This window comes from Pteropus medius, unplaced genomic scaffold (genome assembly GCF_902729225.1).
Source record: "Pteropus medius unplaced genomic scaffold, Ma_sr-lr_union100, whole genome shotgun sequence".
NCBI lineage: Eukaryota > Metazoa > Chordata > Mammalia > Chiroptera > Pteropodidae > Pteropus > Pteropus medius.
The window spans coordinates 3,384,199-3,399,037 of NW_024353909.1; the positions used below are offsets into that span (position 1 = coordinate 3,384,199).

Below are 14,839 nucleotides of genomic sequence, written 5' to 3' on the forward strand. Positions count from 1 at the left end.
CATTTTCTAGGTGGCTGCTGGAGCTCCAGCCATCACATCCTTGATTTAAATAATCAGGGTGGGGTGGAAGAATGTGGAGAAAAAGGCACACTCCTTGCTTTTGAGGACACTTTAGGAACTCCACACATCATTTACATTTATATATTATTGGCCGGTTAGTCACATGGCTATATCTAGTTCCTAGGGAGCCTAGGAAATGTAGGGGTTTAGTGAGGCACACTGCTGTCCCAAATAAAGCCAAGGTTCTGTCACTAAAGAGGAGAGGAGCATTGATGTGGCAAGTAGCAGCAGCAGCAGCAGTCACTGACATAGGTCCCAAACCAGGAAAGCATTGGGAAAATTACCTTAGGCATTCTGCCAAATTCCCCCAATACTTTATTACACAGAAGCATCCAACTTCTGTCTAAAGTTGGGTTTTCCAACAGCAAACCCTCAAACAAGAAGAAGAATATAAATAGTTAATTCAGGAGGTGACCCCAGGAAGCATAGTGAGAGTGGGGAAGTGAGTCAAAGAAGGGCAGGAAGCCCATTAAAAAAAACTATGAAGAAGATCAGTACTGTGGACAACTGGGGTTCAGTCCCTTCAGAGACTTCTGGGAGATGGTACAGAACACACTGCAGAGTGATCATCCAACCCACCCCGTTCACTTGTCAAGGACTGCACCTGAAAGTATCAACTCCCCAGTGCTTGTAACCTGCCTTGTCTTGCTCCTCTGCTTGGGTGGGCTCCTGGGGCCAGAGCATCCTCAGTCAGAGCTAAAGATGCTTGTAGTTGGAATGAGTTTAGCATGCAGAGGAATGGTGGGTGCCAAGGGGATATGAGCAGGCCACTGACAGCTTCTGTTATAAACATTTAAATATAAAATATTCCTTTCTTCTTCTCCTTATCTAATATACACCTCAAACTAAACGGTCCCTTCTTAAGAAGGATCTCAAAAGGCAGGCAGCAAGTATAATTAGCTCAGACCAATAGAACACGTTCTATCCAAATTCCACACTGAACTATTTAAACCAAAATTAAGCTTCCTTGGTGACCCTCCTGCTCTTAACTCCTTCAATACACGTAATTCAAGCTGTATAGTTTAGCACTCCCCACTACGTACGCTTTTTTGTTCGCTTTAAATCGTTTCTCCCCGAAACCATAAGCGTTTGTAAACTCCAAATAAGGAGCCTATGTCTTGTAGGTGTGTGTCCCCTCAGCACCCATGGTACTGCTCATGAGCTTCAATAAATATGTCAGTTGGTTGGCTAATTAAGTGATTAGGAAGAAAAAGAATCTAAATAAAGATCGTACAAATCCCAGAGGAACTTTGGGTCATGTTCCCCCATTCTCTCTAGGGAATTTTGCTGACACAGACCTATGTGCATGAGGTGTTCTATATTTTCTAAATTAGACCTCTAGAGAATACCTAGGAAGGAAAGAATACTGGCATTTCAAGCCCTTAATAAAATGGAATTACATAAATTTATTCCTATTAATCAACTAACAAGTCTTTATTGAGTTCTTATTACATGCTAGGCAGATTGGGTAATAGATGTGGTCCCTGCCTTTAAGAAGTTTACCATCTAAATAGGACAATCTTTTTTTATTTCTAATCATTAACATACTGATATTATATATTGTAGCTTTTACATCTGTGCTGGGCTTATTCTGTATATCTGTGTTCCTTAAGACGAGTTAAGATATAAGACTCCTCTGCATGGGAACTGATAGCCATATCCTTTCCTCATTAGATGCTTCTACGGGTTCAGTGTGGTTTCATTTATACCCCAACAGGTGATTCTCTATGAGGAGGAAATTGGAAATCATAATGGGAACACAGGGAAGAAGCTCCATTTGGCACAGGAGCAACTCGCCTTGGCCGGGGACAAGATCGCCTCACTAGAAAGGAGCTTAAACCTCTACAGGGATAAATACCAGACTTCCCTGAGCAACATTGAGTTACTGGAGTGCCAAGTGAAGATGTTGGAAGGGGAACTTAGCGGGATTGTCAGTCAGGTAGCACTTAACCTAGAGTCTAGATCACTCAAACCAGGAGCTCCAGCAAGTGGATGTGATCCCAGATGGTCCCCTGTAACAGTCCCAGCCCCCTCCCCTGGAAACCCAGACCTTCAACCAGATGTCATTCCTTCCCTTGAATTTGGTAACCCTCAGCTTTGAACGTCCAGCCTTCGCATCTCCTTTACTATTATCCCTTAGGAATATCGAGGCCCTTAATTAATATAAAAAGCCACCACTTCAGATCAGGCAGAAAGTGATGAATTACCAAGTGAGTTCTCAAGTTCTCAAGTCCTTCACATTCTCTTGGGGGTTTTGTGAGGGGCTCTTCTAGGTCACAGGCCTCATGACTTCAGGATCAGACAGGATGAGAAAGCCATGAAACAGGGAAAAGAAGAGCCAAAATGCCTGCATTTGTTTTATTTTTTCTTTTCATTGCTTTTTTTTTAATTACACAAGTAATACAATGATTAAGCTCTCTAGACGGAAGTATGGAGATTAAATATGAAAGTCCACCTTCACCCCACTCTTCTCTAGGTGATCGCTTGCCTAATGTGCTGGGAGTCTTCCCCAGCCTTTTTCTGTACAGTTAAATATATAAATACTTAGGATTTTTTTTTTCATAAATGAGTCATTTTATAAATGGGATTCTATAACCTGCTTTTTAAATGTATCCTAATCTCTTTTAGTCACTACCTTTTATTCTATAGTATGACTATACCATCTACTGACCTGTTTGTCTATTACAAACAAGCTGTAAGGAACATCCTCATTTCTGCGGGGTAATTTCCTGAAGTGGGACTGCTGGACCAAAGGGCATGCTTATTTTTAATGTTTGAAGATAATTCTGAATTATATACCAAAAAGGTTTTACCAGTTTACACTTTGACCAATAATAATTAAGGGAGTTTATTTCCCCACACTGTATATTTTCAGTCTTTTTAAGTTATGCTTAACTGATGGATGAAAAAAAAAAAAACAGGTTTTCTCATTATAATTTTTATGTCTTTTAATTCTAATAGTTGTGGATCGGCTCCTCCAGAAAGGAGTCTTTAAGACAGATTAGCGTGCAGAACATTTTTAAAGAGAGCTCTGGATACCAAGACCTATGAAAGGAAGGGGATGGAAGCAACAGGATGGGGCAGAGGGAAAAGCTGAGCTGGGACGCGGTGCCAACAAAGGCCTCAGCCAGCTCCATGGGAAGCTCTGGGGCTGGAAGGACCTTTTCAGCGTGGTCCTAACTGAGGGAGAAAAGAGCTGGCTTTTATACCTCCACACGGGTCAGTTACTGGATGTGAGCTGTCCCTAGGGAGAAGCATGACCTTGAGCAAAAGTCATCTTCTGCCCAGGCAATTCCTAGAAAGGGCTGACAGCTGAGGGCTGGGATAGGGCAGCACTCCGGAGCTCGGGAAGGAACTCCTTCGTTGCTGAAGGGGTTCAGGGGGCACATCGCAGTGCCCACCACACTAATGGAGTTCTGAGCACTGTTCATAAACATGTTGGTCGTGTGGATTTCTGTTTTATGAATCACCTGTTCACATCCTTAACCTATTTTTATTGGGTTGTTAGTCTTTTTTGTAATCATTCATAAGAGCTTCATAATATATTACAGGTAATAATGCGTCATTGTGTAACAAATATTTCCCCCCCCAGTTTGTAACTTTTTGTTTTATTGATGATACTTTTCACCATACAGATATTTTAAATTTTTATGGGGAACTCTGGATCCTTCCTTATAGATTCTAGATTTTATGTCTTACCTTAGGAAGGCCTTCTCTACTCCCCAAATTATAAGAGTTTGTATTTCTTTTTAGCACTTTTATAATTTTGTGTTTTTATGTTTTTATCTTTAGCCTATTTGGAAATTTTATTTGCTTGTTTGTTTTGCTTATTTGTTTGTTTATATTTCATGAATACATAATGAGATAAGGCTATTATTTTATATTTATCAAAATGGATCTTCATTTTGTCCCAACTCTACTTATTAAACATCCCATCCTTTTCCTACTGATTTAAAGTTCTGACATCGTGTATTAAGAAAATATTGGGACCTGTAGATAACTTCTTCCTATTAACTTTTCTATTGTTTATTATTCCTTTGCCCACTTATCCACTCAATTATTTATAAGAACATTACTTATAGTCTACTTTAGACTTCTGACTAACCCTCCTACAGATTGCTCATGGGAAACTTTCATGCTCAGTGAACATAAACTATTTCTAACTTAGTCTGAGAAAGCCCATTTAGGGAAATAAGATTAATAGAGAAAAGACCTACCATCAAAACTAGGACTCTTTGCTCTTTTTTTTAATTATCTGCCTCATTTCACCCCACTGCTAGTGTAGACCAATAAGCAGATAGTAACCTTCATGTATGATTTCAGATGATCTAGGAAAAGACACTTGAAAATGGTTTTAGGAAAACAGGATATTCATGTTGATGGGAGTGTCAATTGGTACAATTTCTTTGAAAGACAGATATTGTGTAATATCTATCAAAGTTTTAAATATGGCTTAGCAGTCCTACTTCTATGAATTTAACTTACCAGAAAAGGTACTCAAATATTTATATGTGAAAATATTCACTTCAGCTTTGTTTTAGGAAAACTTTAGCTTTGTTTTAGGAAAACTTTATTCACTTCAGCTTTGTTTTAGGAAAACTTTAAATGTATTTATCTAGTTTCTATCCTACTGATGGGAATATAGATTATTTAGGAAATAATCTATATTCCCATCAGTAGGATAGAAACTAGATAAATACATTTAAAAGCAACACATTAAAAGAACAAGCTAGAAGTACATGTACTAACATGGATAAATTTCTAAGACATCTTGTTAAGTGAAAAAAAAATCTATTTTCGTGTTTTAAAAAGACAACATTATGTTATCTGCATTCTACAGTTTCAATTATATGTATATAAATGTATCATTAAAGTTCTAGAATGCTTTTATAAATTGTCATTTCCGGAGAATGCAGTGAGTATGGGATTAGAGGTGGCAATCAAAGTGAAATTTAGTCTTGCCTGTAATGTTACAATGTTGTAGAAAGATAGCATATACATGTGTTACTAGTACAATTTGAAATTAATTTTTAGTAAGATAGATCTACAAGTAACAGTATGGAAAATATCCTCAGTAAATTGTCAAGTAAAAACACAATGGTGAGAATAGTGTGAATTTCTGGAGAGACACCCAAAAAACTGGTAACAAGGGCTGTGATGGAGGAGGGAACCTGAGTCTTGAAGGACCAAGAGCAGGGAAGACTGACGCTCCAGTGTGTTCTCTCATGAACTGCTTGAACTTTATACCATGCATGTACACTTGTTAATTATTTTCTTTTGTTAAGAAAGTTATGATTCACATATATGAACATAAACTTTTAGAATATAGATCTAGAGATTTTTCATGCCGTAGCATTCTGAAGTTAACTCAGAAATTATGAACAAAACCAACCCTTTTTTTTTTTAATATCCCAGGAACCTGAGAACAAGGGTGATCATTCCAAAGTGCGTATATACACCTCTCCCTGCATGATTCAAGAGCATCAGGAGACCCTGAAACGACTGTCTGAAGTCTGGCAGAAGGTCTCTGAACAGGATGATCTAATCCAGGAACTTCGAAATAAGCTAGCCTGCAGTAACGCTTTGGTAAGTGCCTTCTTCCAGAAGATTTTTTCTGAGACTCAAAATAAAGCCATGATGAAAGGAAAGAGGAAAAGAGTCACCTAAAGTCACTGCTTTCACCAAGACTCCTCAAATGTCTTAGATATACTTGCCCCAGCCTTTTGTTCATATTCTCCATGGTATGCAAGTTCAAGATGTAAAGAGACTTAAAATCTTTTACGCAACAACCTACATGCCATTAGTAGGGAAATGGTTAAAGAGATTAAGAAGTGGTTAAAGAGATACCCATATTATGGAATAATATGGAGCTAAGAAAAATGGATTAAGCAGATCTGTAAGGGTTACATGGAAGAATGCTGTGATGTATTGTTGAGAACAAGTTTATATATAGTTTAGTTTGTTCCACTTTTGGTTTTTAAAATCTTTGATCATGATCTAGAAGTATATACTGGAAATTGCCAATGGTGTCCCATCTCCTTAGTGAAAGTGAGAGAGGGGAGAATAAATGGAGAGGAAATTTTCACTTCTTATTTTTGATGCTTTATTTGAATTCTTCTCAATATACAAGAACAAAAATTTCATGTTTTTTAATTTTAAAAAAGTATATACATTCACCCATTCCATAAAAACTTCCTTCTTTAATTCTTGAACTTTGAACCCTGCGTCCTGATAGATTAGGTGCATCTTTCCATGACGCCTCCAAAGAACCTTCTTCTGCCTAATAAACTGAACTGCATAGAGGTTCAGGAGGGAGTCCAAAATGTGGCCACTGGCAGACTCGAGACAAATCATTATCTATGTCTTAGCGAAACTTAATGTAAGATCGAGAACATAGCTCCTTCTCCATACCAATCCCACAGGAAGTGCATGATGAATTATGTAATGCTACAACAAACTTAGGCTGATAAAAGAAAAACACTGCTAAAATAGTACTGGTAATAAACACATTATATTGATCATGCAGCATAACTGACCTGTGCCTGTTTGCAGGTTCTGGAGCGTGAAGAGGCTTTGATAAAATTACGAGCAGACTTTGCTTCTTATACAGCCACCCACCGACATCCTCCTAGCTCCTCAGAAGATTGTGAAGACATCAAAAAGGTGGGAGAACTTTTGTTTATTTGTGCTTGGGGAGGTCAGGCCGATTTGGGCGTGATTCTGGGTTTTTCTGCTTGTTTTTAATTTTATATTATGCTTTATACTTATTTTATATCTGTGTGACTTTGGTTGGCCCTGCCACAAGGATACTGTACATAATATATGCAAGGCCCGGTGAGTGTGTCTGACAGCATTAGATTTTGGGATTGTACCTGTCTCTTAATGCGCCTCCAACAGTACATCCAAATGAGACAGAGACTCCTAGATTCAGAAGGACCATTCCAGCCTTCTAGCTTCTGGTTGCAGCTGAAAAGTAGCATATTTGGGGAAGATTATTAATTCAAATTCATTCCTTTTTTTTGAGAACTCGATATTTTTAAAATTCAAAGCTATCTCAAAAGTTTATTCTAATAATGAATAAGCATTTAAACCATGTAAACAAATAGCAAGATTTGACCAACCGACAGTCAAAACTAGGTCAGGTCCCCTCCTAGGTAAGCCATGCATGAACTTGAGGTCCAAGTCAAAGCCAGCGACATGAGGCCATGCTGTGGATAGGTGAGGGCAGCCTGCTGATGCTGAAATAGGGGCAGAGAGAGTAGACGACACGTATCAGCTCCCCAAGGGGTCCTCTAGCGGGGAAGCAGAAACTCTAGGACTTTCTGATCCCAGAAAGTTTGAATGAATGAGGGATCAGTCCTGAACTTTGGGGTTCCTCCTTGGACAGCTGTCAGTATTTATTTTAAAGGTCAGTTCCATGTTCTTCACATCTTGATATATAGCAAGATCTCATAGCACTTTATTTTTTTCTGAAAAATGTCTTTATTTCTCCCTCACCCTTTCAATTTTTTTTCTAGTGGTAAAAAACACATGACATTAAATTTATCATATTAACCACTTTTAAATGTACAGTTCAGCCACAATAAGTACATTCATATTGTGCGACAGATCTCTAGAACTTTTTCATCTTGCAAAACTGAAATTCTGTATCCACTAAACACTAATTCCTCTTTTACATTCCATTTCTTAAAATAATATAGACTTTCCCAAGAAACAGAATACACCTTCCCCTACCATTTTATATATCCTATCTAAAGCCTTCTTGGTCCCTACACATTCTGTTGGAACGAAAGCATCCACATCACAGGTGATGCTGGCCATCCTCTCCCCACTTCGCTGGCCTGGCACAGACGGGGCCTGTGAGTCCCTGTAGTGCCTACACCGGGTCATAACAGTGACTGCTTTGTATGTCTCCAGCTGTCCCCTATCTTCATGCTGCATCCCTCCCTCATTGTCAACTCCGAAACCACATAACTATCTCCTCCCAGCCTCCCCTGATGCCCAGACAATTAATTGTCCCTTCTCAGCCACACGGACATGTTCCTGCCATCTCTTGGTTACAGCCCATTCCCCTCCCCTTCAGGGTAGAAGCCAAAGTTCTTGCTGAGGGACTACAAGCCCCGCGTGATGCGACTGCTCCTGTTTCCCCACTTCATCTCTACCTACTCTCCCCATCACTTGCTGCACTGTAACCACATGGCCTCCTTCGTGTTCGTCCCCGGGAGCCTTGTCACTGGCTAGGCCCCCTGTCTGCAGAGCTCTTCCCTCAGACGTCTACAGCATGGCTCCCGCTATCACGTCCAGCGACTCCCTGCACAGAGGCCACCTTCTCGGGGAGGCCAGCTGATCCCTCCTACTTAATATTCAACCCCACATCCCTGCTCCTTCCCCCTCACCTCCGTTCCATTTTGCTGTTCTGTTTCGTCCATAGAATTTATCAACTTTTAACATTTTCTGTAAGTCACTTATTATGCTCTTTGTGTGTCTCACCCCACCAGAAGGTCAGGTCCATGGGGGCAAGGATTTGTGTCCGGTTGTTTGCAGCACCCAGGACGGTGCCGGGCATATAGTAGGTGCTCCATCAATGACATTGATTATTGCAGGGAGGACGACGTGGCTTCTTTTGTGCACATTCCATGTGAGTGTGAGAAATCTGCCACATCCTTTTTCTTTTTTAATTCTCTATTTTTTTTAAATCGAGGTATAATTGACAGACCATAAAATTCACCGTTTAAAGTGTACAATGAGCAACTTTTAGTGTACTCACAGAGTTGGGCAACATCACCAGTAATTCCAGAACATGTTCATCACTCCAAAAAGAAACCCATCTCCATGAGCAGCCACTCCCCATCCTTCCTCCTCCAACCCTTGCAATCCCTTCTCTACCTCCTACCCTACAGATTTGCCTGTTCTGGACATTCAACAGTTTAGAAAACATTCTTCCCTTCTGTTCTCCTCCTGCCCTGTTCTTCTTCCACCTGCCCAGATACTGAAGCACTTGCAGGAGCAGAAAGACAGCCAGTGCCTGCATGTGGAGGAGTACCAGAACCTTGTGAAGGACTTGCGCATGGAGCTAGAAGCCGTGTCAGAACAAAAGAAAAACATCATGAAGGGTAAGCCATGGGTGGGTGGGCTGCAGCGGTGGGGGGGCCGGGGCGGGGTGAGGGGTGGAGGGGAGCGGTGCCAGAAAGAAGCCAGACCCACCTCTGAGCAAGACGCACTCTGTCTCATCCCGCCGTAGACATGATGAAGCTGGAGCTGGACCTGCACGGGCTGCGAGAGGAGACGTCTGCCCACATAGAGAGGAAGGATAAGGAGGTGATCATCTTGCAGCGGCGGCTGCAGGAGCTGCAGATGCAGTTCAGCGAAACCCAAAAGCTTGGTTTGAAGAAAGACACGGTAAGGAAGGAGCTCTCTAGATGAAACCGCCAGCCGGGCAGGTTTGAGGCTAGACTCTGGCCAGAGCGAGCGGGTCCGGCAGTTCTGTACCCACTGTGATTGCTTGGGGAGCATCAACATGTGTGCCACAGGACTGTGGGCTCTGCAGGCCGAGAGACGATTCTGAGCACTTCTTTGGTATTTCTCGTAGCACGTAATGAATAAATAAATAAAATAGCATTATCCAGGGACCTTAATAGTTATGTTAACTCTATAAAAAAGAGGTTCTTCCCTAGCCCCGTAGAGAGTTTAGGACACATTTGCGTTGTTCTCTTATGCTTTTGTTCCTGCTTGATAGTGGGAAGAAATACTATAAAATAATGTGTAGCCTTATTAAGAAAACGAAGTAAATTTCAATTTTAAAAATTACAAATATCTTAGAAAATACAAATCAGGCAGTTTGAAAATATTAATGGAGCTATGCCTAGAAGATCCGTATGTAGTTGCCAACATAAATCAAGGTCCTGAAAAGCCTGGGAATGAAACCAAGAATGGAGAAGTTGTGTAGCAAGTGCAAAAGCCTTCAAGTGGGAGTCTGTTTGGAGTGTTCCAAGAGACCAACTGAAGCAGAGAGGGATGCGACTGCCAAGAGGAGAGGTCGGCCTAGTAGCCAAGGACCAGGTCACGAGCATCCTGGGAGGCCTTTTTCTAAGTGAGGTGGAGTGGAGAGTTTTGAGCAGAGGTATAACAAGATCTGACCTGTATTTTCAGAACCTCCCCTCTGGCTGCTGCAGTGAGAATAGCTTGAGGGTGGGCAGGGAGCCAAGGTAAGAGACTTTCACAATATCGAGGCAAGAGAAGATGGCAGCTGGAGGCGGGCTCAAGACAATCTCTGACTGACTTTGCCCTGCTGCTGTTCAGACCTTCATTAGCAATAACACTTTGCTTTCCTCAGCTCCTCCAAGAGAAAGATGAAATGCTGCACGAGCTAGAGAAGGAACTGACACAGGTTCAGACAACCCTCATGAAAAAAGAGATGGAGCTGGAGAAGCAGCAGCTAATGACAACAGGACGCGAATTCGCCATCCAGGAGGCGAAGCAGGATAACTGCAAGGTGGAGTGTGGGGCCCTGCGAGCTGAGGTTCAGAAGCTGAAGGACTCTCTCGAAGATGTCCAGCAGCAGCAGAAGCTGGCTGGTGAGGCCCCAGCAAGCACTGTCCCCGCCACACTTCCAACACGTGGGGCTGGAGCAGCCCCTTTCTCTCCCCAAATGGCCACGTTCCTCTGCCTCTCCGCTTTCTCACTCCCAGCCTTCCAGTGACCTCATCTCACATCTTGCAGCAGTAAGGTCCGCCTTCTTGAAGTCTTTCACTCAGTCTCCACCTCACCTTCTCTCTGGAACCTTCACTCCAAAGCAGGTTTGGAAAAGTGAACTGCGCCCTGTTTTCTCAGCAGTTCAGATGAAGGTCCCCTCCTTCCTCGCCGCAGGGAGGACAGGGCCCTGCCCTTCGCTGCTCTGCACCACACGCCCCTCCACCTTCTCCAGAACCTTCGTCACACAATTCGCCTCTTCCTTCCCTGGTTTTTAACACCCTCTCCTCTTATTTATTTATTTACTTATTTATTTATTGCCTCCAAACATTCTCTTCTGCACAGTTTGTACTGTGGATGGTGTCCTTGTCCCTCTGCTAAATACTGCCTTTTTCAGAGGTCACCAATAACTTCTTGCCTTGGACATGAGGGTTCTCTTGGGGTGATGAAATGTTCTGGAGTTAGATATTGGTGATGGTTGCACGCCTTTGTGAGTATGCCAAAAACCACTGAAAGGTACACTTTAAGAGGGTAAATTTTATGTTATGTGAGTGACACAGAAATTTGTAGGAAAAACAAAGTGCCAAACCCTGGCTTCCTTCCTGTGTGTGTCTACGCGGTTGGCCCCCCGACCTCAAGTGTTTCTTAGCTTTGGAGACATGACGGGTCCCTTGTTCTTCCACAGATCTCGCCATTGTTTCCTCTTTTCCCTCCTGCTCCGACAGTGGTCACTCATCTGCAAGGCTCTGCCCGCCTTTCCTCCTCTCCCTCTGCACTCATTCTTTGGTGAGCTCCTCTCCTCCTCGTAGCTGCATTTCCCTTGCAGATGATGCCAAAACTTAGAGCCTCAGCCCTGGTTTCGCACCTGTGGTCAGTCTTGTCGTAGAGACTAGCTCCACCTGGGCAACCCACCTTCCTCTAATACAACATTCCTAAAACTGAACCTATTCTCTTCCTTGATTTAAAAAAAAAAAAAAAAGTGTCCTTCCGTCTTCCAAGGTGCATAATTATTTCCGTAATGACACCATCTTTCTTCTAGTATCTAAGGCTGAAAAAAATAGAGAAGAGAGTGATGTTTAAAGTAGAAACAATAGTAGAAACTGTAGGCTACAGAGATATATTTATGGTAGAAAAACTCCAGTAAGCAACTTCTTTGGGTATTTTCCCCTTCATACCCAGTGAAGGCAAGGACATGGGGTAAAAGGATATTGTAGGAAGTCTCTCTCCATTCTAATCCATTCCAATTTTCCTAAAGCCCTCTTTCTTTTATGTCAGGTCCTTGTTCAAGAAACCACAAAATCAAGTCTAAATTTTTCTCTTAAGCTTTCAGAGTCCTTCAAAGCCACGTCCAGTCCATGCACTTACTCAGCTCCATCTCCCAGAACTCCTACTCAGTTTTCTTTCTACCCAGACCTTAAACTAGCCTCTTACCATCCGCTTCTCACATGCCTTCCCCATTCCCTGTAGCAAGCGTTCACTCCAACAGTTCCCCCCGCCTGGGATTCCTTTACTTATTCTGAGGCCCAGCTCAGCCTCTGTTCCTCTGTAACTCCATCTCCAGCTGTTTCTTATTCACATTGATCTTGATTCGTGAGTTCACAGTTTTTACAAGTTTAACATTACAGTGGTCTCTGTATGAGGTGAGCCAGTTATGGCTCCCTCACTAGACCTCCATGAGAATCAGGATATGTCCCTCATGACAGAATGAGTCTCCTAAGAGATACTGAGAAATGTGTACCAATTTATTGTTTAATTTTAGTCAATGAGTCCAGAGCTAAAAGGCAGTTGAAGATAGATAATTTAACATAGCTCCTTAGGAGTCATAATGAAATGGAGAGGAATGAGGACAGATTGGGGACTGAAGTAGGTCACAAAAGGAAGGAACCACTTTTTAACTCGTCTGATTTGAGAGTCTCATCTTCACGCAACTTCCCTTCTCACATGAACATGCCACTGGCTTGTCTCCTGTCTTCTGCAGCTCAGCAAGCAGTCCAATATAAAGAAGAGGCTGTTTTGGCAAAAAGTAACCTGGAGGACTCCCAGAAGAAACTGCAAAGCGTCCTTTTCCAGGAGAAGCAGCAGGCAGACACCATCCAGGAACTGCAGAGAGAGCTTCAGAAGCTGCAGAAGGATTCCTTGATGACCGAAGAGGAGCTCGTACCCAACAGGTACCACAGGTTCACCTCCCGAGAGAGGCTCTGTCCCCTGCGAGCTGGTCGGGACATTGCGGGCAGCTGCCCGGGAGTGAGACATCAAACCCCACGCGGCTAGCTCACAGTCACTGACACAGACGCCAAAGTCCGTCCTCCTGTCATTGCCATTTTACTTTAGGAAACGGATAGAGGAGCTGACGTCGGAACTCTCTGAGGCCCTGAGGAAGCTGGAAAATTCAGAAAAGGAAAAGAGGCAGCTTCAGAAGACAGTGACTGAGCAGGAGATGAAACTGAATGACCTGCTGGAACATCTAAAACGCATCCAACACCAGGTACAAAGGGCAAGTAGGCAGCCAGCTCAAGCATTTGCTCTGCTTAACATTAAATATATTGGCCTTTATTTGAGCCGACGACACCACCAATACATTGCAAACTAATTGTCCACAATTTGTGTTAGAATTTGTGCTAAGCCAGCCAGTCAGCTCCGGTTTCTGTTACTGAATTCAGAGGGTTCGCAGCTTGGAGTGTTCCATTCAAGAACGAGACGTGGTCATCATTAGGTGGTTTTATTTACTTGCAGCAAGTAAAGGAGAAGGAGGCTTAGCCTTTGCTATTTAATTACACGTTGATTTCTTCTTTGCGGTTGGCTCCCCTTTTCTTGTTTATAGCTATATCTGCAAACTGTGCTATGCTTTAACAGCAGGAATAGCATTTAGTATGAAGAGCCCAGACCTCCAAATCCTTGTCCCATATAACATCGCCACGACCAATAGTAAGCATTTTCAAGGGCTAAGCTTAAAAATAGTCAAAAGACAATGCTTTTTTTCTGGGATTCAAAAGCTATCCTTGCCCATTAATTTAAAGTCTTTGATTTATTTTTTTTGTGCTTTTCTAAGATTTTTTTAAACTTTATGCAAAGCTGTTTTACGTGGAAGAGAAGGTTGATACTATAGGCATGAGATCTACAAATAAAATAAGTTGGTAAATCTAATTGAACAAAGTAAAAATATTGCCGAAATCAGAGGGAATTTTTTTTATCATACATGCTAAATAACCAAGGAGTCATTCTCATATTTATTTTAGCCATTCTCTGTGTACAGTTATCTGAATTTGTTTGTTTTTCCAAAAAAAAAAAAAAATACAGTTTGGGATTGTCTTTCAGCCCAGCCTTCATTTTCTCAGCTCAGGGAACAAGCCTCCACCAAAACCTCTCTAGAAGAGGAGTTAAAGGAGGTCTCAAGGTTACTGGAAGAAAAACGGGAGCAGCTGAAAAAGAGCAAAGAACAGGAGAAGTTGCTGGAGCAAGAGATTGAGTCATTCCGACAGGAAGAAAGAAAGAAAGAAAAGATGGTGAGAAGGGGAGTCTGGGAAGAGTCAGGGTCGTGAACACAGGGCCAGACATGAGCCCAGCCAGGCCTGGAGGGATGCAGAAGCTGTGGGCACTGAGACCTCGGGAGAAGAGGGAGAGAAGGTGAGAAAGGCGAGCGGGGAGGAGAGAGAAGGTCTGAGGCGCCACAGGGTTCATGATGGAGTTATGTGTGAGGGAAGGAGGAGTGGACTTCTATCAGAGTCTGTGGATAACTCTTTTCTGGGTTTTTTGTTTTTTTCTTTAATTGTGGAGCAGACAAAAGAGGCTTTTCGAAATTTGGAGGAGGAAAATGAGACTCTCAAAGCACAGTTTAAGCAATGTTCTACACAACTGGATTCCTATCTCAGCCAACAGAGCGCCTCCCAGAAAGTCATCCAAGAGCTGAGTAATGAGGTGAGTAGACAGAAACCCCGAAGAGGCGAGAAACTGGAACCGGGTTCCTTGACCTGAAGTCAGCACCTAGCTCTGCTCCACCACAGAAATGCAAGTAACCGCTGGGCCGTGGGCGTCCTGTGGTACCTGAAGCCTCGCTTCCCTTGAAGTGTAGTGAATACTCTTCCAGTGCCCA

At 42.5% G+C, this 14,839-nt stretch overlaps 1 protein-coding gene across 1 annotated transcript in view; it reads left to right on the top strand.

Moving 5' to 3' along the window:
* The window catches only part of PMFBP1 (polyamine modulated factor 1 binding protein 1), a 49,261-nt gene that overhangs the window by 23,716 nt on the left and 10,706 nt on the right, over window positions 1-14,839 (top strand). Inside the window, exons 8-17 of the mRNA XM_039851929.1 lie at window positions 1,778-1,999; window positions 5,476-5,646; window positions 6,613-6,723; window positions 9,047-9,173; window positions 9,302-9,459; window positions 10,394-10,634; window positions 12,728-12,917; window positions 13,081-13,234; window positions 14,085-14,252; window positions 14,527-14,664. Coding sequence (XP_039707863.1) covers window positions 1,778-1,999; window positions 5,476-5,646; window positions 6,613-6,723; window positions 9,047-9,173; window positions 9,302-9,459; window positions 10,394-10,634; window positions 12,728-12,917; window positions 13,081-13,234; window positions 14,085-14,252; window positions 14,527-14,664 — 1,680 coding nt within the window. The remainder of the gene's footprint in view (window positions 1-1,777; window positions 2,000-5,475; window positions 5,647-6,612; window positions 6,724-9,046; window positions 9,174-9,301; window positions 9,460-10,393; window positions 10,635-12,727; window positions 12,918-13,080; window positions 13,235-14,084; window positions 14,253-14,526; window positions 14,665-14,839) is intronic.